The 26,301-nt window shown below is 41.5% G+C and overlaps 1 protein-coding gene across 2 annotated transcripts in view; it reads left to right on the forward strand.

The window, feature by feature from the left end:
- ARHGAP10 (Rho GTPase activating protein 10) overlaps nucleotides 1–26,301 on the forward strand; it is a 313,438-nt gene that overhangs the window by 71,725 nt on the left and 215,412 nt on the right. For both annotated transcript variants that reach the window (XM_087866502.1, XM_045798867.2), the window contains exons 2-4: nucleotides 4,037–4,132; nucleotides 4,207–4,268; nucleotides 24,946–25,017. In XM_087866502.1, the coding sequence (XP_087722628.1) occupies nucleotides 4,037–4,132; nucleotides 4,207–4,268; nucleotides 24,946–25,017 (230 nt within the window). The remainder of the gene's footprint in view (nucleotides 1–4,036; nucleotides 4,133–4,206; nucleotides 4,269–24,945; nucleotides 25,018–26,301) is intronic.

A 26,301-nucleotide genomic window follows, 5' to 3' on the forward strand; every position in this document is an offset into this window, starting at 1 on the left:
AGACAGCCAGCGAGAGAGGGAAAACAAGCAGGGGAATTGGGAGAGGAAGAAGCAGGCTTCCAGCAGAGGAGCCTGATGCGGGGCTCGATCCTAGAACGCTGGGATCACGCCCTGAGCCGAAGGCAGACACTTAACGACTGCGCCACCCAGGCGCCCCAAAAACTAATGTATACTGTAAACAAGAACCATGAAGCAAATATCTACAGACTCACCATTAGGTTATGAACTAAAATACTTTAATCCCTTTGTCATTTTCCCTCTGCCTTGCTCTCGTCGGCCCCTCAGTGCTAAACACTGTGTGACTTTCGAGGTAACGATTCACTTGCTTTTCTATAATTTCGTGACCTGTGTATGCAATCCAAAATGTAGTGTAACTTGTTTTGAACTTGATATGTGAGAACCATACCGTGTGTATTTTTGGTGCGTGTCTTGCTTCTTTCTGTCCAAGTTGTGAGATGCATCTGTGTCAACATGTGAATTTATAGTTATTCCTACCCTATGGTGCATACATGTAATATAATTTTCAGTTCTATTGTTGATTGGTATTTGTTTTTTTCAGTGTTTGGCTATGATTGTTCTGTTATGGATTTTCTAGTATAAATCTACAAGGGTGTATGTGTTAAGAGTTTATCTTGGGAATTTACTTGGACAATTTCTGGGTTGTAGGAGATCATCAAATTTACTAGAAAATGCCAAAGTACTTAAAAAGTAAGTATCCCAATTTTTACTCTTAACCAGCAGTATATGAAGATTTCTATTGCTGCACATACAGAATTGCACTAACACCTGGGCTTGCCAGACTAATTTTTGCCAGTCTGGTGAATGTATTGAGGTATGTTGAGATTTTCATCTTCACTTATTGCCACTAATGAGTTTGAGCACCTTTTTCGTGTGGTTATGAGCCATTTAGATTTCTTTCAGTTCCTTCTGTGAAGGGCCTGTTCAAATGTTTTGTTCAGTTTTTTATTGGAATTTCTGCCTCGTTGATTTATAGCTGTGATTTATGCCTCCTGGGTATGTGCTTATCTTCACCCTTCTTATGTCCTAAAAATTTTTAAAGTTTAACCCGGTCAAATTCCATTCATCTTTCTATATTAATTTATCTATTGCTTTGTAACAAATCATCCCCAAACCGAGTGACTTAAACAGCAGCCGTTTATTTCAGTCTGAATGTGGCTTGTCTGGGTTAGCTCCTGAGTAGAGGGCAGGAAAGCTCTGCTTCTGCGGGTTGGCCATCTGTCCGATGGGGCAGTAAGTGGGGGGACTGGGCCCCAAGTCTTTGACCAACCAGCAAGCTGGCTTGGGCTTGTTCACATGGAAGGCAGAGGGTTCCAAGAGAGTGGAGCCGAGGTATACAAAGTTTCGTGAGACGGAGGCTCTCGATTAGCACATTGTCACTTTCATTACATCCTGTGACCTTTAAGCCCGGCCTAGATTCAAGGGGTGGGAAGAAAGACTTCCCCAGTTGCTGGAGGAGCTGCAGAGTCGCATCAAAAAAAGAGGTGCCTACAAGGAGGGGTGGAGAATTGTCGCCATGCTTGTAGTCCATCACAGTTTACATTATGGTGTGTGCTTTTGTTCCATACGCCAAGGGTAAGAAATTACAATCCTATATTATCCTCTAAAAGTGTTGTGATTTAGCCTTTCACATTTATGTCTTTCAATCTCTTCTTTATTTTAATGAAAGAAAAAGGATTTGAGAAGAGCCAACTGAACATGAATTAGATAGAGGAAGAATGAAGTTTCAGAAACCATGATAGCGGGGGGATGCTGATAATGGGGGAGGTTATACATGTGTGTGGGCAGGGGGTCTTTGTGCCTTTTGCCCATTTTTGCTGGGAATGTAAAATTGTTCTAAAAAATATAGTCCTCTGGGACACCTGGGTGGTTCAGTTGGTTGAGCATCTGCCTTTGGCTCAGGTCATGATCCCAGGGTTCTGGGATTGAGTCCCGCATCGGTCTCTTTGCTCGGCGGGGAGCCTGCTCTGCCTGCTGCTCCCCCTGCCTGTGCTCTCTCTCTGACAAATAAATGAATAAAATCTTAAAAAAAAAAAAAAAAATATATATATATATATACATATACATATATATATATATATATATATATATATATATATATTCCTTTAAGAAAAAAAATTAAACAAAACCAAACCATAACAGTAGCTGAAGGAGGTCCAGGAGGTCATTGGGCAACCTTTGTACTTAATGAAAAAAAAAATCAAGTAGCATTTTCTAATGTAAAAATAAGAATCTTTTGCTTTCGTTCTTTGTTTAGTCCATGAGTAAAATAAAATTGCTCCTACTATCTCATTAAAAACAGCGCTCAGTTTTCTACATTGTCGGCTTCCCTTTCTTGTTGATACTTATTGTTTCTGTGAGTACTCTGACCAGCAGTTATGGATTGCATTTTACTGTTTTCAACTTTTCAGTTTGCTTGGCATGAAACTTCAGCACAATCTGTTGGTATTCATGGTACTGAGACAGGAAGTGTAAGGAGTATAGGAGTCAGTTGAGCAGCTTCTTAGAAAGTCCTTTAGACCAGTGGCAGGATTGTATCCTGGCCAGGGTGTGGCTTTGTGCAGATAGTGCCGGAATAGAGTCAGGACTTTGTTGTAGTAACTGTGCAACTTTGTGTAAATTATTTAACATCTCTGAGCTTGAGCACCCCATTGTAAAATGAAGATAATCTTTATTTTATATAGGAGTATTGAATGAGATAAAAAAAAATCTCCTAGCATGGTCTATGGCCCATAAAATAAATGTTACCCTATTTTAGAAGTAGGGTTTTCCATTACTGAGTTTTTTCCCTTTCTATATTTGTATGTACTTCTCTTTATTAATTTTTAAATTGAAGAATAATTGTATTAGGATCAACATAGTGATTCAATATTTATTGCATTATGATTGCCACAAAAAGTCTAGTTACCATCTGTCACCATACAAAGTTATTACGATATTATTGACTATATTCCTCATGCTATACTTTACACCCCTGTGTCTTATTTATTTTATAATTGGAAGATTGCACCTCTCAGTTCCCTTCACTGTTTCATCCGTACCCCCCACCCCCCTCCCTTTGGACAACTGTCAGTTTGTTCTCTATATCTGAGTCTTTTTCTGTTTTGCTTTTGGTTTGATTTGTTTTTTTTTTTCTTTTAGATTCTACAGAGAAATGTAATAGTGTGGTATTTGTCTTTCTCTGACTTATTTCACTTAACATAATGCCCTCTAGTTCCCTGTGTGTTATCGTAAATGACAAGATTTCATTCCTTTTTTATGGGTGAGTAGTATTCCACTGTGTATGTAAACCACTCCTCCTTTATCCACTCATCTATTGATGGACGTTAAGGCTCTTCCATATCTTGGCTATGGTAAATGAAACTGCAGTGTCGTTTTTTACTATTTTCTATTAAGCCCCAGTTAAAAAAAAATCTATAGGTCTTTTGCAGAATAAATTCTTTCTACCATTTAAGCTTGGCCTTTAGTTACCTCCATGCTGCTGTCTTCTATGAAAACTCTTTGATTCTTCTGGGTTTCTCTAGCTGGAGTTTGCTAGTCAGTTAAGGGCATCTGACTGGCTGACTTTGAGCTTTGATACTTTTATATTTGAAACCTTGGCCTCCAGCCAGTTCTCATCCAGCCCTGGGAGAAACCATCAGGTGTGTGTGTTCCTAATCATAGTGTGAACTTTTGAATTGGGCAAGTTCTGACCTGAGTGAGCAGAAACAGGGGAAGAGCTTTGGGAAATGGGAACAATGTGGAGCAGTCACATCTCTGAGGAAGAAGAGGATGGGGGAGGGAGTAAACATTTCTTCAGCACCTGTTCTGTGCCAGAGTATAGAAACAAAGACAGAAGCATTCCAGAGCGTGCCAAGTTGAGGGCAATGGGCCCTGTGGCAAAGGAGTTGGGTTGTGCCTCATCATAGATTGGGTGGAGAGCTCTACAGCTCTAGCGACCTTAGGAGGAATGCATTTCTTCTAAACCTGGACTTACAACAAAGCCCCAGGTAACCATTAAGTTTTTTTTTTTTTCTAGGTCTTTCAGCAGCCCAGCGGAAGTTTGCGCATTCACTCAGAGACTTTAAATTTGAGTTTATCGGTGATGCAGAGACTGATGACGAACGCTGCATAGGTACGTAAAGGTGAGGTTTATGGTTTGCCTTCCTTTGCTTTGGCCACCAAATAATCATAACTTTCTCTTTGTAGATGCTTCCTTGCGCGAATTTTCTAATTTTTTGAAGAATCTGGAAGAACAGAGAGAAATTATGGTGAGTTGTGGGATGTAAATTAGTAAATTCAACTTTAAGCAGGGAAAATCTGGGCTTAGAAGCTGGTTCTGGTAGAAGCTTTTTCTTTCTTTTTTTTTTTTTTTAAGATTTTATTTATTTGAGAGAGAACAGGGGGAGGGGCAGAGGGGGAAACAGACTCCCCACAGAGTGCGGAGCCCGACGATGATGATGCGGGGCTCAGTCCTAGGACCCTGAGATCATGACCTGAGCAGAAATCAAGAGTCAGATGCTGAACTGACTGAGCCATCCAGGCGCCCCTCTGGTGGAAGTTTTGATGCGTTTAGCTGCAGATGAAGTTAACGCTTAGTAGTGGAAAGAGCCCTGGATGAGGTTTCAGGAACCTGGATTTCTAGTTTCACAGTGGTGCTGACTGCAGTAAGATCTTAGACAAGTTGCCGGACCTCTAGATCAAGACCCTGTTTCTTTATCCATAAAATAGTGGGTTGGACTATAACAGTGCTTTCTAGATGTTTTGTTACCATTGGAGCACTTTCATTTAAATTGAGTCTCAGGCAGAACATTAATGTACCCAGAAGATAAAGGCAGAAAAGCTTATGTAGAGGCAGAGGGACCTCAGAGGAATGTGAGCGCCTGACTCATACTTTGGTAGATTTTTAGGTTGTGTGAAGGGAGAGAATTTGGGCCTGAAGGATCCCGCTCTTCCTTGAGATCCCGCTCTTCCTTGAGATTTGTGATCCCAGCAGTAATCATAATAGCTGCTCTCCACACACCTGATAACGTGCTGAGTGCAGTGAGGGGATAATTTTGCTTAACAAACACTCAGCGATGGATTTCAAGGGTATTGAATCATATTTTCTCACCTTTCTTAAAGGCGTCCCTCCTAATGTCTGTTCTTCATTCATCCAATCAAGATTTACAGTAGATTTGCCCCCAGATTATTGTGTACTATCTATTCACACCGGTTTTTATAGACTTTAAAAAAATGACCAACTATTTTTCTCTGTCCTTGAGAATGAGAACTAGCTAGAATTATGTTAAAGTATCAGTGTACAAGTAGGCTTAGATGTGATTGTAATAATAATACTGAATGTGATAGCTAAGATAGTTGGCCTTCACTCTGTGACTGGTACTGGTTTAAGCTGTTAACCTAATATTTCATCTAATCTTCAAGTCAGCCCTGTGAGGTAGATTCTCTTATTGCCCCCTGTTTTGCTGTTGAGGAAACTGAGGGATAGTACCTTGCCCAAGATCATAAGGCAGCCGAGAGGTAGGGCCAGAAGCAGGCAGCTGAACCACCCACCATTTTGGCCAGCTTCCTAGATGTCACTTCATTAATCTCTTGGATGGTGGCGGTGGTGGGATTTCTGTCTGGTAGAGTTGCAGTCGAGGAAGAAATAGTGGGAGAGCACTGATTTTTTTATTTAAAAGTGACAGGGATATATCGTCTCTAAAAGCCCCAAGATAATTGGCACTGTACCTTCTTTCCCGAGATTATTTGTATATATTGTAAATATTGTAGAGGGCAGGTGAAGGTACTGTGGTCCCGTTAGGTTTTTCTGGCACAGACTGACATATTCAGTGATTATTTGTGTAATTCCGGGTCACTGATTTTTCAGCAGTTTAGGAAAGTCTAAATGTGATAGTGGATGAAAATAGTGCTGTGACATGACCTGTCTATGACACAAAGTGGGTGTGGGTGTGTTCTTAGTTTATGTGCATAGTACCAACTTTTTTGTTCTCAGCCCTCCTTGATATTTAGTTGTACTTCTGGGCTCCCCAGCATTTGGCAAATACATATTTGATCTTGTATGTCCCAGGTATGGTTTAGCATCTGAGCACACAGAGGCAAATGGAGCAAGGTCCCTCATGGAAGTTGCGTTCTGGGAAGGAGGGGTGATAAATTAACATATAATATAGGTCAGGCTGTGGTAAGTCCTACAAAATGAAATAAAGCAGGGTTAGTAGCCGGAGTCAGAGAGTGGGGCGGGGTGCTACTTTGTCTAGGGTGGTGAAGGGAGGACTTTACTGCCAAGAAATGTGTGAGGCGTCCTGGCGTTTAGGGGAAGAAGGTTCTGGGCAGAGTGGTGCCGGGTTTGAGCTCCACTGAAATACTCTGTGACTACTTCCTGTCTTGATGTTCTGTTTTCTTCTCATGGTCCTTGGGGTGAGTTGACTAGGTCAAAAAATGAACGTGGTCTTAGCTCCACGCTGTCTGATGGAGATAGCATGGTTCTCAGAGCTATGGTTAGCTGGCATCCTGACTTAATCTTCAGCTGTGAGGGGGTTGATAGGGTCTTTTAGATAGGGTGAGGGTGGTGGGGCTGGGTTTCCAGTACAGGGTAGAAGTAGAAATAGGATGTTGTCTGTGTAAGGTCATGAACCTCAGGGAGGGATGGGGCAGTATGTTACCACCCATTTGGAGGAACAGCAACTTTTGCTGCATAGCAGGAAACTGGTCAAAGCCAGAAAGCAGTTTGGGGTGGGGGTGGGAGGGAGCAGCTATGACCAACCATAGAATTAAAAGGACGCCTAATTTTTTTTTTTTTAAGCTTTTTAGTTTGGAAAATTCTGATCATGTACGAAAAGCAGAGAGAAAAATATAATTAAACTACGCGTACTCAATATCTAGCTTCCATTGGTTGCTATACAACTAATCTTGTTTCTCCTATACTTCTCACTCCCTGCCCCAATTAGTTTGACTGAAAGCCCATTATCATACCATTTCATCCATAAATACCCTACTACAGAGCTCTAAAAGGTAACTCCGTAGTATCCTCGACACACTTAAAGACAAGCAGTCAATTTCTTAATATTACAGAGAATTAGGCTGTATTCAGGTTTTTCTCATCTTCATTTACATCCCCCATAACAATTGGTCTGTTTGAATCTGCATCCAAACATACTGCATTTGATTGATAAACTTTCCTCCCTCCCTCCCTCCCTCCCTCCCTCCCTCCCTCTCTCTCTCTCTCTCTCTCTCTCTCTCTCTTTCTTTCTTTCAAGATTGTATTTATTTGAGAGAGAGACAGAAGGAGAGGGAGGGCAGAAGGAGAAGCAGACTCCCCACTGAGCTGGGAGCCCATCGCGGAGCTTGATCCCAGGACCCTGGGATTGTGACAGGCAGACATTTAACCGACTGAGCCACCCAGATGCCCCCTGATTGATAAGTTTCTAAGTCTCTTTTAATCTGTAGGTTTTTTCTTCCTCCTTTTTTCCCTTGGTAAGAATTCCTGATACTTTTCTATTCATTTTGTAAGACCTTTAAAATAGTACTACTTCCTGAGTTATAAGTTATAATAACAAAATAATAAAAGCAAAAAAGTTTGGTATTTAACCCATATTGATGTTCTTTTTGGTGTTTCTGTCTAACCTTGATGATCAGGGGTCACTTTTTTTAACCATGGAAATTGCATAGAATAATGGCTACTTTTGTTTTAAATAGCTTTGAACACTCAGTAAAGAAAACTTTGATGCTTTATTAGACACTAGCCTTAAACTTTTGAATAAGAAAAGATACTCTGTCAAGAAGCGCTCAGCGTGGCCCTGAAGAAGAGCTGGTAAAAAGTGAATTAAAATCTATTCTACTAAGGGGCACCTGGGTGGCTCAGTCAGTTAAGCATCCAACGACTCTTGGTTTCTGCTCAGATGGTGATCTCAGGGTCCTGCATCAGGCTCTGCACTCAGGGTGGAGTCTGCTTAAGACTCTCTCTCCCTCCCCCTTTGCCACTCCCTCCCATTCTCTCTCTTAAAATAATCTTTAAAATTTTTATTTTATTTTTTAATTCTTTCCTTAAATAAATCTTAAAAAAAAAAAAAAAAAACTATTCTAAGTGTGATAACACCGGTGTAGGTGGGGTTGCATGAAGTGGGGAGCAGCTAAGCCTGTGCTTGTCAGGAAGGACTTTGTGGAAGAAGTTGTATCTGAGCTGGAGTTTGTGGAGCAGAGATACCAGAGGAGGGTCTTTGTCCAGTTTAACAGGTTCACACCTCCCCAGCACAGGACAAGGAGATGAGGAAGGTCTTTAAGTAGCTAAAATGGGAGCCAGTGCATTGTGGGAACTTTTATAAACTCTTGTTTTCTTAAAATTATTACACGTTAGGGCGCCTGGGTGGCTCAGTCAGTTAGGTGTCTGACCCTTGATCTCAGCTCAGGTCTTGGTCTCAGGCCGTGAGTTCAGCCCCACCTTGGGTTCCATGCTGGGTGTGGAGGCTACTTAAAAAAAAAAAAAGAGTACTACGGTTATTGGTATTAGAGTACTTCATTGCCATCTTTTTGTGACATAATGAAAAACATACATCAAACACATGTTAAAAAGTTTTATACATCAGTGGTACAGAGCCCCATATTAAAAAAGGAATGCAAAATGACAGCTGTAAAATAGAGGTAGAAATATTCTAAAATTGGTTCCAAGAATTTAACACAATCTTAGTGGTCGCTTAATCTTTAAAAGCAATGAGGGACGCCTAGGTGGCTCAGTTAAGTGTTGGACTCTTGAGGTCAGCTCAGGTCTTGGTCTCAGGTCCTGAGTTCAGGCCCCACCCTGGGTTCCATGCTGGGCGTGGAGCCTACTTTAAAAACAAAAACAATTAGTGTTTTCAGAAGTCCTAAATTAAATGATGTTATACCATAGTAATTACATATTCATAATTAAGACTGAGTCATTAAACTGTGAAAAAATATTTTAAATCTAGTCTGTTTTAGAAGGCAAGGACCAATGTCAAAAAGCTTTTTAAAAAAGCTTTCCATTTCTTAAATAAATGTTGAATAGGATGCTTGGCTTTAGGAATAAAGTCATCAGATTGGAAGCTCAACAATAAGGAACAAGTTCTTCTTTGTTGGTTTTGAGCCACTAGGTGTGTGTGTTTGGTTTGCAAACACACAACTGATCTGTATCCCTCAACAGGCTTAGATATAAATAGTTCAACAAATACTGTGTATGTCTCTACATGCCAAACGCTGTGCCAAGTGCTTTAAAGACAAAGGCATGGTTCCTACCTTCACATAGTTAGCTGTCCATTGGGAGAGACTACCCAAAGCATGCTTCATGGTAACAGAGTTATGGGGGACTCCGGGGAAGGTGTGTTGGAGACATAATTTCAGACCTGAGTTGACTGGTGAATCAGAGTTATCGAAGTAAGAAAAGGTAGAAGTGAAGCACTAGTTTCTTCCCTGCAGGGAAAGCTGATAGAATTTGGGAAGGAGGGATCTGTTTGCATATTTCCCACCAGTGTCGGGCTCTGTGGCTATTAGAGCCGGTTTTTTGGGGCGAGGGAACTGGAAAGAAGGCCAATCTGGAAGTCAGAGTGTTTTCCCCCAGTCCCTGTGTGAAAGTCCAATTTCTGTGAATGGATGTGTCATGCCCTTCAAAAGGCCAATACTGACTTTTTCAGGGTCATGTTTTCAAGTGAGTAGTTTTTACTGATAATTTTGCTAGCCTTGAGTGTGAAAGTGAGTAACTCGAGTTGGGGAGCTGGGTACTGTTTGTGGCCAGAATTGCTGAGCTCACTTCTGTGCATGTTCTCCAAGGAAAGTACTGCGTGAGCTTTCACGGCCAGAATTCTGGAGATGTTCTCTCTGGCGTGGCGGGACATGGAGTACTTATCTGAGGTGGGCAGCTGTCCAAGAATTTAGGGACTTTTAAAATAGTGCTGCCGCGTTTATGATGTTCTTCTAAAAGCCCTTCATAGTGTATTTACTTCTCTACATGTGTTCTTTGATCATAACTTTTTTGTTTCTGTGCTTTTCCTGAACATGACTGCTCAGTTTCTGAGCATTATGGAAAATCAGGACAGTTGTGTAAGGCCCGGGGGTTGAGGAGATCTTCAGGGAAGAGGGGTGCCTGGAGAGAGAAGGTGGAGCTTGCCAGATGGTGCACAAAAGGCCCTTGCCTCTCATCCAGAGGGGGCTGGGGGCCTGCTGGGCTGCCAAGCACAGTGAAGTGCCAGCAGTGTCTTGCGCACCAGCTGCTTCCCTTTTCCTACTTGAGCAAGATGACCCTATTTGCCATTAGGCGTTTTGGTGTTACTTCATTTGTCTTTAGCGTTACTTATGAGTTCTTGAAATGTGGTCAGTGTCTAAGGCATTACATGCCACTGGGAAGATTGTGTCTTTAGTTTCATCTTGTTTTTATGGTATATTTTTTGGTATAGCAAATCTATTTTAATCAGTTCTCTTACACACTCTTTGGGCTTTTGAGACCTCCTCCTTCTTTTCTTTTTTCTCTCCCATGTTTTTCAACACCACAGATTTCACTCTTGTGAAAACAGTAGGGTAGGGAATACTTTCTGGGTGATTATGCCCCCATAAAGAAGGCACTGGGCTTTTTGGTACCAAAGGCTTTTGTTAATCGGTCAGGTGGTTCTAGGCAAGACGCAGTGGTGTGTTTCCTCAACACTTGCCTATTTGCTTCACTCCTTTCTCATTGTTCTTTCATTGTTTCAAGTATCTTACAGAATGATGTACTTAAGTGATTTCTGTATCTTTTGGGTTTGTTTGTTTTTTTTTTTTTAAAGATTTTATTTATTTGACAGACAGCCAGCGAGAGAGGGAACACAAGCAGGGGGAGTGGGAGAGGAAGAAGCAGGCTCCCAGCAGAGAAGCCTGATGTGGGTCTCGATCCCAGAACGCTGGGATCACGCCCTGAGCCGAAGGCAGACGCTTAACGACTGTGCCACCCAGGCGCCCCTCTTTTGGGGTTTTTGATACAGATTTTTGCTCCAAACTTCCTATTTTTTTTCTTTCAAAAATATTTCACGATATTGTTAAAATGACATATGTTGCTTAAAATGAACTAAATATCTTTCGCTTTTTGGGAGAAATTTTCATGCTGTTCTTTCTTTGGTACACTGTAGGGCAGTGGCTTACAAGGCTTGGTCTCTGGTCCAGCAGCATCAGCATCACCTGGGAACATGCTAGAAATGCTAACTCTTGGGCCCCACCCTAGACCTACTGTATCAGGAACTCTGGGGTGCGGCCCATCGGGGTGTGTGTGTGTGTGTGTGTGCGCTTTAAAAGATTTTATTTATTTGACAGAGAGTCAGCGAGAGAGGGAACAAGCAGGGGGAGTGGGAGAGGGAGAAGCAGGCTTCCTGCCGAGCAGGGAGCCCAATGCAGGGCTTGGGGCTCAATGCAGGGCTTGATCCCAGAACGCTGGGACCATGACCTGAGCCAAAGGCAGACGCCTAATGACTGAGCCACCCAGGAGCCCCGCATCGGTGTGTGTTTTAATAAGCCCTCCAGGTTATTGTGAAGCATGCTTAAATTGGAACCACTGGCCTAGGGTGCCAGTGAAATCTCCACTGGTATTCCTAATGTTGGAGCTAGAGCTGTCTGAAAGTTGGAAACACTGTAAATTGCTTTTTGATGACTTTCTGTTTACCAGGAGGTTAAAATAGACTTTAAAAACCTAAGCTTTCATGTGTCATTTCCAAAGGATTTTGGACTATATCTAGTTTATTTTCATAGAACAGGTTTCTGCTGTTAGGATTTTTGTGTTACTTAATTTGTGTTCAGCATTACGTATGAGTTCTTGTAATGTGGTAAGTACCTAAGGCATCATATGCCCTTGGAAAGATTGTGCCTTTAGTTTCATCTTATTGTAAATATTATATTGTATGTGGTATATCAAACCTGTTTTAATCAATTCTTTTATAGTTAAAGTGACTTTTTTTGTGTGAAGTTCTGTTGGAAAGCGTATTCAGATGGGGAAAAAAATCAAAAATCCATCTTGAACTTATTTGTGGAAACATTTCTCAGTTTAGTTTAAAAGTTGTCAATGACCTAACTTTATGAAGAATTTTTCTCCTTGGAACTGACCCTTACAATTTGACAACATCATTTTTTTCCTCCATATAAATCTCCCCCCCCCCATAAACTCACTGTAATTCAGTCAGATGCAGATGTCATTGTGAAACCTGTTCCCTAGGAAGATAGCTTTTGCAAGTTGGATTTTTTTACTGACCTAGAATCCTATAGAGGCTACAGTCTGGACTAACTCAAATTACAATTCTAAAATGAGTGAGGATGTTTTAGGCAAGAGGACTGAGCTCCTTGGTGGACCCCTTTCCATGGAAGGCCTTGCTCATGACTCAGTGGCCTCTCTTGGTGACTCATAGTCATCTGTGGTCTTGAAGACTTGTCATCATCAGATCCTACTTCCCTATTGAAACTTATGTTTCCTATATTTCATGTCCTTGGGCTTGTTCTCTGCCTCTGAGGAATCAGCTCTTCTGATAAACCAGTTACTACTGACATGAAAGAGCAAAGAGGACACACGGACTCCCCCTCCACCTACCCCCACCCCACACATGCACACTAACAACAGACACCAGAATGTGACTGGCCCACTCATTTCATAGTCTTATGTAGAGGAGTGGTTCCATTAGTGGGAATTAAGTTCAGCTGAATTTACAATTTCATAAGAAAAACATTTTTGTCAGATCCAGTTATGAAGTACTCCATGGTATGGCCTTGGCTCCTAAAACAAAGAGCTGAGAGAGAACTTAGGGAAACTTTTAACCTTTTCAATTACCGAAAGAAAAAAAGGGAAACTGGAACTCAGTGAGGTGGAGTGATTTGATCCACATTACTTCACAAAATAAGTTGGTGACAGTGATGAAAAGAAAATCTCCTATCTCCTGGTAGCCTAAGGACATTATTCTTTGCCTTTAGCTCCTTGTAAGATTTACCAACCTTTCCTCCACCTTTGAACACGGGTGAATTGGAAATGTCTCCTTATCGCTGCCATCTACAAGGCGGCAGTCTTGAAGAAATGTGAATTTTGTTGTTATTTCTCCTGGCCTGTTTGGACATGTGTAGCCCCCCCAACATTTCAATCAACAAACCACTTGACCACTTAAGGAAGAAATATGAATCCTGGTGTATGTTTGAAAACCTGCCATTGAGGCCTTCTAGTTAGGTCAAAGAAGTGCCAGCTTCGGTGAATACCTAAAGACTGGGTGCCTTCACCTTGGAAGAAGATCCTGGGCACCATAGTGGAGCACCTCTTAAAGAAATATAATGCACCTCCAATATTTTTGATGACACAGAGAAAAAAATGTGTGGGCAAAACCTGATGTTGATGCCTGAGATGAAAAGTGATTCAGAAGAACTAGACTCTGAAGAAGTTTTAGAAATAAATATATTTTGTTATTTGTTTTTTTATATATGCACAAGAGGGATACATGATAAAAATCTGTCAAAGAGCTTTTTCAATAAATGTAAAAGTTCTCAGTATTAAGTTTTAATCAAGATTTCATTAGTATTTTTTTCCATAATAGTATATAAAAGGATGGAGTGTCATCATCTTTGTCATCTTCTTCTTCTTCTTTTTTTTTTTTTTTGAGAGAGAGAGAAAGTGTGTATGAGTGGGGGGAGGTGCAGAGGGAGAAGGCGAGAGAGAATCGTAAGCGGACTCCACGCCCAGCACAGAGCCTGACATGGGGCTCGATTTCACGACCCTGAGATCATGACTTGAGCTGAAATCAAAAATCAGATGCTTAACCAACTGAGCTACCCAGGCACCCCTGGAGTGTCTTATTAGTGGTGTGTTTGATCGAATGAAATACAGAACTTCAGTGGTGGTGGGGATTACTAGAGGCCCAGGGGTATACCAGTGGCCATGATAGTGTAGCGGGAAGAATATGGACTTTGGAGGCAGGGGCAGACAGGCACCTCTCAGATCTCCCACCGCAGGGAATGGAATGGACCATTGGGCCCAGTTGCTATATGGTTCCATCACTGCATTAGAGTGAAGGCCATGCCTCCCACAGGCTGCACCCAGCCAGTGACCGAGACAACAGGGGTACTAAAGCAGCTTATTCCTGGGGACTCTGGAGTCCGCTGACACGCAACCTTAGCTCAAGGAATCCCTGATGGCCTTTCTGAACTTTCCCTAGAACTGCCCTGCAGTCTAACATGTGTCCCCCCAACCTTCCAACCTTCCTTCCCTCCCTCCCTGTCTCCTTCCCATGGGGTCAGACCTGCATCACTGTCTGACAGCTCTTCTTGCCTCCCCGGTTGCCTCCCCATGTCCTCTCACAGATGTTTCCCCTAATACATTTCTGGCATTTCCAATCTTGTCATGGTGTCTGCTTCTTAGAGGACCTGGTGTAATACAGAAACAGACTGTTTTGAATGAAGATAATGTATATGGGAGCCTCAGCATAGGTATTCATGGTTACTATTGTCACCAGCAGCAGGGAATGTTGAATTTATATAGAAACTCTATTCTTTACATTATCTAAATTTGTAGGAGAATCCTACTTCATAAAATAAGTATTTTTGAATGCCTGCTAGGAGCTGGACAGTGTTCTAGCACCTGAGGGTGCAGTGAGGAGTTAGGTCCTTGTCAGGACGAGGTGCTCAGCAGCTGGCCGCATTGTGGAGAATGAGAGCCTTTCTGCCCCACACCCTCCTTTTCTCTCCTGGCCACTCAGATAGCCCAGGCACAGAAGGGCTGGAGAGTAGTCTCTTTGCCATTGACCAAAGGTGTAGGTATTCTTTTCTGAATACCCCCCCCACCCTGTCTCTCTCCTGTTTTCTCGATCCAACCATTTATTGCCTGATTTATGAGGTTCCATTAGTAGCTATGCCACTGACTTACACCATTCACTTCAGAAATTAAAATGTCCTCTTATTTAAAGCTAAAAAATAAAATTTCAGATTCTCTCATGATACTTTTTGCAGCGTTCTGTGAGGCTCCTCTTTCCCTCCCTTTTGCAGGGTTTTATTTCTTCTCATAATGTTCTGCCTGGGTAGTCATTTAAAAAAAAAAAAAAGAATCTAGGTCCTTATTGTCCCTTATGCACAGAGGGAAAGAAGATCAAGGTTAAATCTTTTATTTAATGTCCTTATTAGGTTAACTTATCCCTAATATACCCAATCTTTGTTTGAAGAGTCTCAGTTTTTCCTAAGAATAATAATAAAAAAATCTTTACTGGTAGAGTCTATTTGATTTAAATAATTGGAGTAAAATTGCTACCTTTAACAAGTGGCCTTCAGAATTGATGCAAGCTTCCTTTTTTTTTTTTCCCTTAAAAAAACGCTAAGGTATTTGTAGAAAAGAGACATGAAGGGAAGCTTAAACTTTTGTGATTCAGTGGCTTAACTTTTTTTTTTTTTTTTGAGAGCCAGATTATGGCCAAATATTCAGGGAATTAAGCCAGAGAGAAGAAACTGTCAGCTCAAGTCCTCTGGTTTTATTAGGCTCTTTTCAGAGTTTAGGATTGAAAGTTGACAGAAACTCTCATTGGGAACTTTTTATTCTTGGACTTTCAGAGGAAAGCAAAAGTATGCTGACTGATCTGGTGAAATTAGCATGTGTATTTTACTAATTATAATTTCTAGCCTGTTAAATGGGACTGCTGTGGCCTAAAAGAATCAGACATTCAAGAAACTATTTCATATTAATTGGCTCTTAATTTTCAGGTTTAAACTCTATAGAATTAATTTACAGCACCTCTGTATGTATGTCCCAGTTAGAACTTTGCATATGGGTTGTTCAGATTCTCACCAGTTTTGAGCTGGTAAGTTGGAGCTATCACTGCTCTAAAATTTAATTTTGCTTTTACATTAATTTTTTCCACCAGAAGGATTAACTTAGCTTGAGCTGTGCTCACAAATAAAATAACATCCAGGGATTTATTTGGAAGTTAAAATTGCTTCTAGTGTGGCATTCCCTCCCCCCCCCCCCGCCCTTTTTTTAATTTAACTGTGTTAAGAAGGTAGAGCAAACATTATTCCTTTTTTAAAGTTGATAATATTCAGGTAACAAAAGAGAATTGTTTTTTCTCTGGTCTAAAACCAAAACTGGTTAGGACCAAGCCCAAATGAGAGAATGTTGGCCTCTTACTTGTCACTGTGGCAGAGTTCTGTTAGCATGACCAATTAAATGTTGGCATTTCTTCTCAGTATCAGAGTCTTTTGACTTCTTTCTCTTATTATTTTAGCTATTAAAAAAATGGGAGGGCTTTGTTGTGCATTTTAGTTTTCCTATTAGGACCCAAGTCTAGGTTGTTGGGAGAAGGCCCAGTCCAAGGAGAGACTGGCTAGGTGGAGAAAAAGAGAAATCGCAAAGGATGAGTGTGAATGGGGAATAATCTAATTCATCAAAAGTGGTCTGGTTTAATCAGGAGCAAAAATTTGTTTAAGAATTGAGATGGGTAGTATTGCATTTTGACAAGAATGTTCAAAGTTCTGCAGTTTAAAAACAGTGTAAATGCTGTGTTAGTCTAGATTCTCAGTTGCAAGGTCTAAGTCTTCTGAACAGAAAGGGAATTTATTTAAAGAATACTTGGTAGGGTGCCTGGGTGGCTCAGTTGGTTAAGTGTCTGCCTTTAGTTCAGGTCATGATCCCAGGGTCCTGGGATCGAGTCCTGCATCAGGCTCCTTGCTCCGTGGGGGAGCCTGCTTCTCCCTCTGCCTCTCTGTGTCTCTCATGAATAAATAAATAAAATCTTAAAAAAAAAAAAAAAGAAAGAATACTTGGTAGCTTGCAGTATCTTTCTTTGGTTCTGGGAACCAGGAATGATGCCCAGAGTTGCACTCGCAGAGCTGGTCTTGGAGAAGACAGTCAGCAGCCTTGCTGCAGGGTGTACACAACACAGCATGCCCAGCAGCACTGCTGCCCCTGCTGGTGGTTGTGTAACTGCTCCTTCTGGAAACGTGCTACCACCCACCAGAATCTCTGGTCACTCGTTCCTTGAGGTACTAGCTTTCAAATCCAAGTCTGGGATGGGAACATCTCATTAGTGGAACTCTGGCCAGGTCTCTCGGCCTCACTACAAGGTGGCTGGGGAAAACCAGTGTCTCTCATTTCCAGCTTTTATAGTGGAAGGTGGGCTGTGCCTCATTTGGTAGGAGAATTCTCAAACATAGGAAGGTGTTTTAAGTGTTGTGTATCACAAAGGGCAGATACGCACTACCTGTAATGTTTATGCCTGATTGTATGCAATACTATTCTCTTATGAGAAGATTAAACAAAAATGTGTTGGGATGGCTTGAATGGACACACTTGTAGGTATGCATATGCATGTCTACTAGATAATCACGTGACTACCTTCATGTAGTTGATTAAATATGTGGCTATATTTTAAAATCAAATTTTTCGAAAAGATTTTATTTATTTGTCAGAGAGAGAGCGAGAGCATGAGCAGGTGGGGGGGTGGGGGTCGGCAGAGGGAGGAGTAGGGAGCCAGACGTGGGACTCGATCCCAGGACCCTGGAATCATGACCTGAGCTGAAGGCAGATGCTTAACCAACTGAGCCACCCAAGTGCCCCTGTATCTAAGAGTTTTATTGTGTAAAATCAAATTATTGATGTATACTTTAGAATTTCCCCCCCACTTATTTCATAAAAAAAGTTATTCCAAGTCTTGACCCCTTTTATGTTAGTGTGTTTATCACTGACATACTCTGAATTTTTCAGCACAGCTCTCCAGAGTATTTCATGGCCACATTTGTCTGAGTTCTTTGAGATATGTCGCCTTTCAAAATCTCTTTCTGATGCTTTCATTGGACATTTATCTTAAGCTACAGGTACTCATTTGCAGCACATTTGGACAGTCTCTTTTATAGATTTTATAATACAGATGTATTTTCATGACTCAATCACTCACCTCGTTTCTTTTAAAGTGATCTTTACAAAAGCACCAAACACTTGTAATTTGAGGTTTTCTCCAGAATAACTACATCTCTTAAATTTCTTAGCTTCCTCTTGTTTTTGTAACCCAGAGTTCTTTATGATCTGTAGCATCTGAAAGTAGGTGGGATTGGGGCCCTTTCAGGCTAAGATTCCTCAAATGGTTCTTTGTTGGTCAAAATGATGGAAAGCCTACTCCTTAAGGGAACTGTAAGAATTCTTATGTATGGTTAAGTCCCCCCCCCCCCCCCCCCCGCTTTTTTTCTGAGAGACAATTTTGGGAAAAATACTTCTAATGTTCAGATATATATAATAGTTCCTTGGCACCCTTTCTTGAGGTTCTGTTTCAAGAAAAAAGTAAGAAACATGTCTTTGATGCATGGTTTCTTTGCTTTTATTCTTGATGTTAGAGTTGGAAAGTAGAGTTTTCCCTTTAGTCTAATGAAATGGGAAGTATCTAGAAGGTCATGGGAGAAAATAGTGGAAATTCTCCTTTGCTCTCATTATGCATTCCTCTGGGGTCAAGAACACTTGGAATCCAGGCTTAAAATAACAAGGGCCATGGGGAACAGACATAATTCCTTCTGTTTCATTAGACTCAGTCTATCCTTGTTATTACTGAGTGCTTAGAAAGGCATGGTTTAGTACTTACATGGACTTATTCGCTGTTTTATCTGGACTGAGACTTGAAATAGTTGTTATTGAAGATCTTCCAGGATGTAGTTTTGCCTTTCTACTGAATACGGGTTTCTAGCCCCCAGCCCCATTTTCTTTAGATTTAGAATATCACAACTTAGTCTTCGATCCTCAAATGGGGAAACTTAAAGCAGCAGCAGAGGCTCCTCTCCAAAGTAGAGTCTGATTGTCAGCTGTCCGTTGTCAACAGATTTCCCAGCGACTGCTTGAGCCGTGGAGACAGGCAGAGAGACCACCCTACCTTCTCTTTTCTTTTTAGACATGTACGTTCTCACCTCCACAAACTTAATAAAAGGGATTTCAGACTTGACGAGTTGGAAAACTATTAATCCCCCAGGCTGTTATAAAATAATCTTGTTCTTTTATTTTGAATTGTGAAGTTTTAATGGATTCTGGGATTGACCATTCAACATTGAAATGTAACTTGTATTTCTGTTTCTTCCAACTCACGCAGAATCCTCGCGCTGGATAAGACCCCAGAGGTCTCCCAGGCCAGCTGTCCCTCAGCACAGGCCTCTGTGGTAGAGTGTCCGTGGATATCAGCCATCTAGATTGTACTTGTTGATGTGAAAAGAGCTAGAGGTCATACTTTGCCTGCTCCATGAAGGTCTTCCTGAGCTCCTCTCGATAGCGAACCCAAAAATCTGTGCTATAGCTTCTCCCCATTAGATCTGGTTTTGTCTTCTCTAATGATTTTTTCTTCTCTCTTCCAGCATCTATTTTAATATTTATGGAGAGCTTTCATGTTCCCTCTGAATATTCTCTTCCTCCCCAATTCCATAGAACACCTCTGGTTTTCTTATTCCCCCTAAACTGTTTTAGTATTCTGGGCACATTCCTGCTTCGCTCCAGTTAGAAAATGTCTCTCTTAAAGCGCAGTACCCATACTATCGAGATAGGTTCTGATCTTCTGGGACACAGTTGAATGATTGCCTTGTCTGGTTTGAACACAGCCAGTGTATGTGTTCATTCTTTTTTAGGGCAACTTATGACTCCTTTGACTCATGCTGAACTTTCAGTTAACTCATTTTTAGGGACTAAAGCCCTTATTAAAGCCTGCTACTAAATTCACATAAATTGTTGTCAAGATAGTTTTACACTCGAACAGTTGCCTTTCAGTGTTGAAACCCGCTGGATTGCTTATCCCAGCCAAATTCTACAGCATCACTTTTGAATCCCTCTTTTCAGCTGGACAGCTGCTTGAGCTGGGATTCTCTCATCCAACATTCAATCTTTCCTTCCAAATTTTGGTCCCCTGTAAATATGGTAAATGTATATTTAAAAAATATATATACAATTGATTAAGAGTAAGTATCATTGGCCATGATACTTGAGGTAATTCTCTCAGGCAGGGTTCAGCCAGCTGTGGCCCAAGCCCACCTCGCCTCCTGTGTTTGTAAATACAATTTTGCTGGAATCTAGCTGTGCTCATTCACTGATATACTGTTTACAGCTGCGTTTGTGCAAATGGCAGAGCTGAGTAGTTGCAGCCCAGCCTTTTATAGAAAAAGTTGTCTGACTGTTGCCCTGAGGTGAAAGCAACTGGTAAATGAACACGTTTTAGGTTCACGTAGATGCATTCTGTCTCTAAGCAAGACTATCCGAAACCCTTTCCAAGCCTCATTAGTCAAGGCTTTTTATGACTTCTTTTTGTGGCTTGTTGAAGTGTTTGGGGAAATATATGGTTATATAATCTTACATGTGGATTCTAAAATCACAGTCTATATTTGCTTTTTCTTTTTCTCTTTAAGCTACCTGATTGATTTCTAACATACTAATACTTGAAAGCTTTTGCCCATATTACTTCAACTGTCTCTTTCAAATTGGGGTACTGTTATCACCAGAAATTTCCTTTAGGGTTTTAGGGGCAGTCCTTGATTTGGTATTCATTTTTCACTGGGGAAGAATCATGTTTTGGCGTTAGAACATTTTAGTAACACTCATTACTAACAAATATTATATAATACTTCTGTGAAATTTATAAAAGGAACTGAGAGATTCCATGGAGTCTCCAGTCTATTTTGAGAAAAAGAAGAAAACAATCCTCATTGCTCAACCAACATTGCCTTACTGAAGCATTTAGTCGCCGCTGTTATTTAGTTCTTGAATAGAATGCTTAAGGTTCAGTTCAGAAGTTACATAACCAGATTTTTAAAAGAAAAAAATGATATTTTTTAAATAAAATCTTAAAATTTTATGAAAAAATCGGGTATGGTGGTGTCAGAACTCCTTTCCTTGTTCTGGAAATTTCCTTGTTAACCTGCAAACAGGCAGAAATCCCTCGTATTCTTGTCCTACACTAGTGTTAGACCTTGGGGGTCAGAAAGATATTGCATCAAATTCTCCAAGTGAAGGACACACTTAATGACCTGAAAGTGCTCATGTGTAATCTTTGTGGCCTGGTTCTTTTGTAAAGGACAATGTTTACTCCACAGTCTGGAGTTTTAGGGCTCGAATTTTAAAAGGCCTTCAGGGGCGTTTGGGTGGCTCAGTCATTAAGTGTCTGCCTTCAGCTCAGGGTGTGTCCTGGGATTGAGCCCTGCATCAGGCTCCTCCGCTGAGAGCCTGCTTCTTCCTCCCCGACTCCCCCTGCTTGTGTTCCCTCTCTCGCTGGCTGTCTCTCTCTCTGTCAAATAAATAAATAAAATCTTTAAAAAAAATAAAAGGCCTTCATACGTGCGTGTTACTAATGCCTGTATCTAGCGTTTATAGGGCATTTCCTATGTCCCACTCTGGTGGCTGATGGAACCCATTGGATCTCTTCAGCCTCCTCTGCTTATTTTTGGCTGTTTCAGCTGCGTTAGCGACAACAGAATTGCTTGTGGTTCTGTACCCTGAGATTGCTGTTTCCCCCTCCTCTTTACTCTTATTCTTTGCCTGAAGAACTCCGATGCCCTGCTTCGGGCTCAGGTCTGTTTTATCCCCTTCCGGAAGTCTTCTCTACCCACTCAGCTTCCTCCTCCGGGCAGCTTGCCTGTGTGGTGTGATGCTGATACAGTTACATCTCCTGGAAATGCTCTTACCCGGGATGAACCTCACTGCTCACCTACTTCCTACGTCACTAGAGAAAAATCTCACCACGGGCCAGATGGGTGTCTTCACAAACTCCTGTTCACTTATCGTAAGCGGCCTGCAGGCCTGCCTAGGAATGTTCATGTTTCTTTAGGAAGTGCCCTGCTCACTGTTTGTGATGATTCTTCCCTTCATTCTCCTCTCCTTTCAAACTTTTTCTTGCCCAAACTCTCTTATAAGTGACCTTGCCTTGTACTTCATGGAAGAAAGAACCATCAGGTAGCCGGTCCCCCAGCCTCTCTTCATGAAATCTGCATGCTCGTTTGTATTGATACTTGTGTACTTCTTCCTGTTACAAGGGAGGGAAGGAACCCTACTTCCGTGGCAGGGCAACACCCATGTGTGGGCAGCATCTCATCTCCTCCCACATTCGAGATTTTGAACCATCTTTTCTGGGTTCTTCACATGGGCATTTAGATGTTTTATTACCTTGGGGTGTCTCCTAGAATCTCAGATTTAACATAATCCCTTAGTGCTTGCTTCCAGCTGCTTTTCCTCAAAATTTTCCTGTTTCAGTAAATAGTATTCTTGCTTATACAGTTGCTCATTGCAGAAATCTGGGGGTGATCCTGGAAATGCCTCCCTTTTCCACATTCTGTCTATCACCAGCTACTTTGATTCTACCTGCAAATATCTCTGAAAACGGTCTCCTCTCAATTTTTATGGTCACGACCTTATTTCAACCCCCATCCTTTCTTGCATGTTCCATTCTAGCTGCCTCCTAGCAAGTCTTTCTCCTTCCAGTTTTCCTCACCTCTAATCTCTTTTTCTCAGAGAAGCCAGAGTAATCTTTAAAAGATCTAAATAATCATTGTATTAGTGCCCTGCTTAACACCTTCCAGTGGCTTTCATCATGCCCCGAATAAAAGAACTCTTTCCCTGGGCCCATAGGGCCCTGAATGTTCTGGTCCCTTGCCTTCGCTTTTCTCTTTCCATCCACTTCTTTGTTCTTTATGCCCCCAGCCACACTGGCCTTTTGCTATTTACTGTAATACACAAATTCCTCACCTTAAGCCTTTTTGCCTCTGATGGCTTCAGGCTGAAAACCATTTCCCTTACTCTCTGCATCCATAATTCCTTCTCATTTTTCAGATCTGAGCTTGATTGTCTTTTCTTTGATAGAGCTCTCCTGAGTTGTTTTTTCTTTATAAATCCTTTAATAAATTCCTCACCTTAGCCCTACTTTTCTCCATATGAAGGGGTTACTAGAATTTGCAGTTACACATCTACTTATGTGTTCATGTGTGCTTCTTGTGTCTCCTGCGCTAGACAGTAAGTTCTTGGAGGGCAGGGACTGTGTGAATTTTGTTCATCGTTGTGTCTCCAGCACCTGGGGCTGAATGCTCAGCAAGTACTTGTTTCATGAAATACAGGTTTATTGCGATGGCTGCTTGGAATGGGGATGTCCCCGTCTGGTATTTTTGGGCTCATACTTACATGATTTTGAATGCTCTTATCTTCTATGAACTTGAGCAGTTCCCAGCCCCTGTGTTCCCAGCATGTGATGCGGGGCTGAGTTCTTTCTGGAGTGGGCCAGCCACCATGGAGGATGTGTGTATATATATATATATATGTGTGTGTGTGTGTGTGTGTGTGTTTATATGTAGGTTTATGCAGGAACACGATGTGGAAACTAGGAAGCAACACTGGCGCTCATAGAAGTGTGCCTTAAATTATTTTGAGATGTTGTCTGTGAGTTGGGTCACTTTAAAAATATATGGCAGACCCTCTCCTATCTGCTCGAGGTGTTCCATATTGCTCTGGGTGGTTGGGATTCCTGGCGTGTGCTTTGTCCCTGCTGTATTCTTTAGCACAAAGGATTTTCTGGTTTGCCATTGTTGTAGGTCACATGGTCAACCATGTAGAGAGTATAAAATTAACGTGTTTTGAAAAGGATCCCTTTCCCTTGGCTAGTTGTTGCTCTTAATTCTTTTAGTTCCCTGTTGCCCCAGCTCCTTGATACCTAAGTGAGAAATTGTCAGGGTGGGTGTGAGTAGAACCTAGTTTCTGGCCCAAGGAAGAGAGTTCAACTTCTGAGCATCTCAGGGTGGCATAGTCACTTTTTTGAGGATTCCCTATCTCACAGTATGAATGGTCTCTTTGGGAGAAATCCTTACTTAATGGAACATTGCAAAGGAGCCTTTGGTTATATTCAGAATCTTTCCCCCCCCTTTTTTTTAGAAAAAGCTTTTGAAGATTTATTTATTTGAGAGAGAACAAGAGAGCACGAGGGGAATGAGGGGCAGAGGGAGAGAGAGAAGCAGATTTCCCACTGAGCAGGGAGCCCAATGTGAGGCTCAGTCTTAGGACCCTGAGATCATGACCTGAGCCAAAGGCAGATGCTTAACTTGAGCCACCCAGGCACCCCAGAATCCTTTCCTTTTCTAAGTCACTTATTCTTTCTGTAATTTAAAGCTTGGATTTCTAGGGGCTTTTTTTTTTTTTTTTTTTTAAGTAAATAAAGGAATGGCACATTGTTGTAAAGTATTTTAAGCTTTCCTTTTCTATCTTGGATATTTGTGATCTCCTTGGAAATACATGGTGAGAAAACCACTACCCACTTGCATATCGTCAAATGCGTTTTCCTTGGGTAATTGTTCCCTTTTGTTTGTATTTTCAGAATTGTTTGTTGTATATTCTGTCTTACAATGAAAACCAGTCAATATAAGAATGAGTGCGGTTGTGGTTGGAGTGTGTGTGTGGCTCCTATCAGGTTGACCTTCCCCTTCTGTAACTGTTTGCCAGCACGCCCAATATTTACTTTGTTGTGAGCTCCAGTGACTCTGCTTTGCTGATACACCTTAAATCCTCAGGAGGAATTTTCAGTAAGACTGAGTGTGTTTAAACTTGTAGCCACAAACTAGCCCTTTACATAATGTAGTCTGATAACTAATAAAGGAATGTAATTGACTTGTAAATTTCTGAGGAGGGGGAGGGAAAAAAAACCTCAAACAGAAGTGTTCTGTTAATGAATGTGATAGACCCCTTTGTTGTTTAAAGACAACCCTCTTGCTATGTCCCTGAAGAAAGAGCTGTGTTGGGGCTGTACATTTCCTTGGCACTTTGCCCCACCTTCTCTTCCCTGAAAATATTTATGGAGATCTAGCGTGTTAATAAATTTAGAAGTGATTTAATGGTTGCATTGGCAGGGCGAGATAAGGTAGTTAAAATATGTTGTTCATTTTATTTCTGGGTGGGGTGGAAGAGGGAAATGAAATACTTTTTTTTTTTTTTTCCTTTTGGGGAACCTAACGCTGTGTTCTTTTGTTATCATTCTTGTTCTCTAGGCATTAAGTGTAACTGAAACCCTGATTAAGCCCTTGGAAAAATTCAGAAAAGAACAACTTGGAGCCGTGAAGGTTTGTGTCTCATTGGAGTGCACCTGTAAACGCAAGATGGCGGTGCCGCTGCTGCGTCCGCGTGCGCTTTATCTGCATTTGGCAGCTTTCAAGGAGATGCTGGAGTAAACCATCTGTTGTTTCATGTTCTCAGTGCGCTTTTCCCCCTTTGGGCGATATGAAATTGTAAACAAAACAAAAACACCTGGGCACGATCGTAAAACCTCTAGTCATCTCTGGCGACACCTTCCCATATCGAGTTTTGAAAACATGCTTAACCAAACCGCACGTTGACGCGGCGCAGAAGCGTCCTAGCTCTGTAGGGAGCGCAGTTACGTCCGCGTTTGCCTCCGTTTCAGGGAGGCGTGTAGCAGTCTGTGAGCGGTTAAGATGAGGAACCATTAGGAACGCTGCTACACCATGATGCCGTTGAAGCTTGGAAGAGAATATTGGGTTGTCGGGACGTGATTTCCTTCAATTGAACACAAATTTATTGAGCTTTCTGTTTGCCAGTATTGTGAGGTGTCGGGGGTTCAGAGATGCACTCAAGGCTCTGGGAGTTCGCCAGGATTCCTGGGAATAATATGGTGACTTGACCCCAGGGAGCCTGGGATATATTTAAAAACTTCTAAAGGTTGTGAACGGAGCTTTGAAATTATCCGAGAGAAATAATTTCCACCAACCTTTCCTGAATCTTATGTATTCACTTGAGGGACAAAAAGTAACATTTGTGTGTTGACTGTTTTTGGCTTGGCCCAGAAGAGAACACCACCAACTTTAGGTAGAGAAGAGAGTTTTCATATTTGGCTTGGGGATGTGATGCTTTTCCCCCCTTATCTTCCTAAACAAAATATTAAAATCCTTCTGTACAAATAAACATTTTGGCTTCAAGGGCTATAGCTATACAGTTGGGCCCAAAGAGTGCCAGCCTTTTAGTTGCTATTTATAGAATGAGTTCTCCTTCAAGTGACTTGTTAAAATATTAGACATTTCCTTTTGGCATAGTATTTTCCCATTTTTAATGAAGGGCTATGTTTTGAGAGAGGTTCGAGGGGGTACCCTCCAGGTCCTCTTTCTGGAATTGTTTGCTGAGCTGCATGAGGCTGACTGTGTCTTCTGGCTTTGCAGCAATTCACTGGAGGTCTGCTTGCGCACCTGTGACCTTGGGCAAGTAAATGGTTTTAGTTCCATATCTGTAAAATGAGAGATTTGGGAATCTGACTGCTCTACTCTGTAGTTTATGAATCTGTTTCAAAGCTTGAACATCTTGGTTCTTTCTTTTTTTTACCCTCATTGGCAGGTATG

Source organism: Ursus americanus, chromosome 13 (assembly GCF_024610735.1).
Source record: "Ursus americanus isolate L20-20 chromosome 13, mUrsAme1.1.p, whole genome shotgun sequence".
Lineage (NCBI taxonomy): Eukaryota > Metazoa > Chordata > Mammalia > Carnivora > Ursidae > Ursus > Ursus americanus.